Here is a 2616-nt window from a genome sequence, read left to right on the forward strand (position 1 = left end):
CCTGTGTCTCCTACATTGGTAGGCAGATTCTTTAGCACTGAGCCACCTGGGAAGCCCCATATGTATGTTACACTGTAACAAGAAATTCAGGGGAAAAAGTACATTTTATCACAATTACCAATTTCAGTTTATTAATACCATGTGGTCCCAAGATAAATTTCACATTCAAATTTCTTGTGACATACTTTGTGCCTTGCCTAGGAATCTTCAGTCCCTCTGAAGACTAAACCCTACACCTTATTAAACATTTTTTCCTTTTTTAAAAATTATTTTTAAATTTTTATTTATTTTTAATTGGAGAATAATTGCTTTACAATGTTGTGTTGGTTTCTACATCAACATGAATTAACCATAGATGTATGTCCCCTCCCTCTTGAACCTCCCTCCCATCCCTTAAACATTTTTAAAGTTTTGAAATGAAAAATGAGGTCTGTTTCTTTCAATCAAATTCAAGTCTTCAAATTCCCTTCACCTCTTAAATGAGTTAATAAATTATTGTAGAGTATACATTCATTGTGGCACATTTTATCAATATTGAAACCAAATGTGTTCCTGCTAAAAAATACCTGAATGACCAACTGAACCTGCCTGCCAGTGCAGGAGATGCCAGAGACATGGGTTTGATCCCTGGGTCAGGAGGATCCCCTGGAGGAAGAAATGGCAACCCACTCCAGTATTCTTGCCTGGAGAATCCCATGGACAGAGGAGCCTGGTGGGCTACAGTCCATGGGGTCGCAAAGAGTTGGACTCAACTGAGGGGCTGAGCACACGCATGACCAGCTGAAAGTGATGCTTTGCACAAGATAGTGTTTTGTCCTTAATTTTGCAAGTTGTTTTTTATTTAGGCAATTTGGAGACACAAACTCATTGGCCCACTAGGGGGCTGTTTAATCTTCAGTATCCTCAAACAGGTTCTTTGTATTTGGATATGATTTGGGTCTTTTAAATTTCCATAGAAAATGCTGGTACTTTTTTTTTAAGGCTCCCTTTTTAATACTATTTAAATGATTTTTCTTCCTACTTGGGTTCAGATAATAATTAAGGTCTCACTCTTAAATTTCAGGCAGTTCCTTTTAGTCTTGACAGCGTGGCAAATTCCATTCACTCCTTATTTTCTGAAGAAACTCCTGTGGTTTTGCAGTTGGCTCCCAGTGAGGAAGTAAGTTGTGATAGTTTTTATTTTAAATGCTTTGAAAAATAAGCTCTCATTATTTAATGAAAATTTAAAACGAATTTTATGAAAAATGCTGATAGACTTTGGTATATTGGAATTAATCTGCAGAATGTAATACAATTTTGGATTCTTCTTCCAGAGAGTGTACATGGTGGGGAAGGCAAACTCAGTTTTTGAAGATCTCTCAGTAACGCTCAGACAGCTCCGCAATCGACTGTTTCAAGAAAACTCTGTTCTCACTTCACTTCCCCTCAATTCTCTGAGTAGGAACAATGAAGTAAGTAGTGTAGTCATTGAATGAATAAATGAATATTACTAATTTCTCATGCCTCTGACTTCAGAGCAAACTTGAAATTTTAGAAAATGAAAAGTTTTACAAGCTTCCTGCTTGAGTAGATTCTTTTTTTCCATTAGTGTAATTTTAAAAAAATGATTCTCATGAACTCTTTTGTGAGCTGGGCTATAGTAAATAGTATGACATACTAGTGCAAGGGTTGCCACCAGTTAATCCTGACAGGCCAGAAATCACAGTAACCACTTTGGTAGTGGGTGGAACTGGGTAGATCTGGTAATGGTGGGAGCTATTACTCACTGCCTCTTCTGGTGTGTTGCCTCATTTTCCTATTCATTCTCAGCTGTCCAGTGTAGGGCGCTACCCTTCCTTTGACTCCTGTATGTCAGCTTTACCACCTATTCACCTGTTCATGCACCCTCTTAACCACACGGCATGCCACCTTTGTGGTAGCCTCCTTTCACCTACTCTGATGACCAGGACTACCACCTTTTATTCTTCAAGGGATGTGAGCAAATGAGGCTATTGGCAAGACCTCGTTGCAGTGCGCCAGAATATTCTGATGCCCTGAGGGAAAACCACTGTAGAGTTTGGATGCTTTATCATGGCTTTATCAAAAATAAAGTTACTGAGAGGTAGTCGCTGTGCTGGAGAATAACTTATCACCATTTTGTTAGGAAGTACTATTCTATAAGCATTTTCAATTGAAGTGAACCTAGCAAATGGAGGACACTTGCATAAATTCACTCATGTGTTTAATGTCTGTAACACCCTGTGCCTCGCTTGATAGATGGCAAATACAGATCTTGGATGCATATTTAAGATAATGCTCCTTTCTTTCTGCTCTCTGCAGGTTGATCTCCTTTTTCTTTCTGAACTGCAAGTGCTACGTGATATTTCAAGTTTGGTAAGTAGGCTACTCTCATTTGTCAGTTCCATTTATTCTGGCTTCAGAAGACATTTCTAGAGATTCCTTGAATGGTAATGAAACCAATCAAAAAGTTTACATATGCCTTAGATTTGATTCCATGCAAGTTGAGAAATTAGTGGTGGTGTTGGGGATTTTGAACTCATCTCATGTTAACACATTACTCTGCATTTTTACTTTTAGGAGAGAGACTCCAAGTACACAGGCCTAGGAGTAAGGCCT

The 2616-nt window shown here is 38.5% G+C and overlaps 1 protein-coding gene across 1 annotated transcript in view; it reads left to right on the forward strand.

Moving 5' to 3' along the window:
* The window catches only part of LOC104982830 (renin receptor-like), a gene marked incomplete at its 5' end in the record, with an annotated part of 11215 nt that overhangs the window by 5531 nt on the left and 3068 nt on the right, over positions 1-2616 (forward strand). Inside the window, 3 exons of the mRNA XM_010832278.1 lie at positions 1044-1159; positions 1314-1451; positions 2320-2424. Coding sequence (XP_010830580.1) covers positions 1044-1159; positions 1314-1451; positions 2320-2424 — 359 coding nt within the window. The remainder of the gene's footprint in view (positions 1-1043; positions 1160-1313; positions 1452-2319; positions 2425-2616) is intronic.

This window comes from Bison bison, unplaced genomic scaffold (assembly GCF_000754665.1).
Source record: "Bison bison bison isolate TAMUID 2011002044 unplaced genomic scaffold, Bison_UMD1.0 scf7180017860725, whole genome shotgun sequence".
Classification (NCBI taxonomy): domain Eukaryota; kingdom Metazoa; phylum Chordata; class Mammalia; order Artiodactyla; family Bovidae; genus Bison; species Bison bison.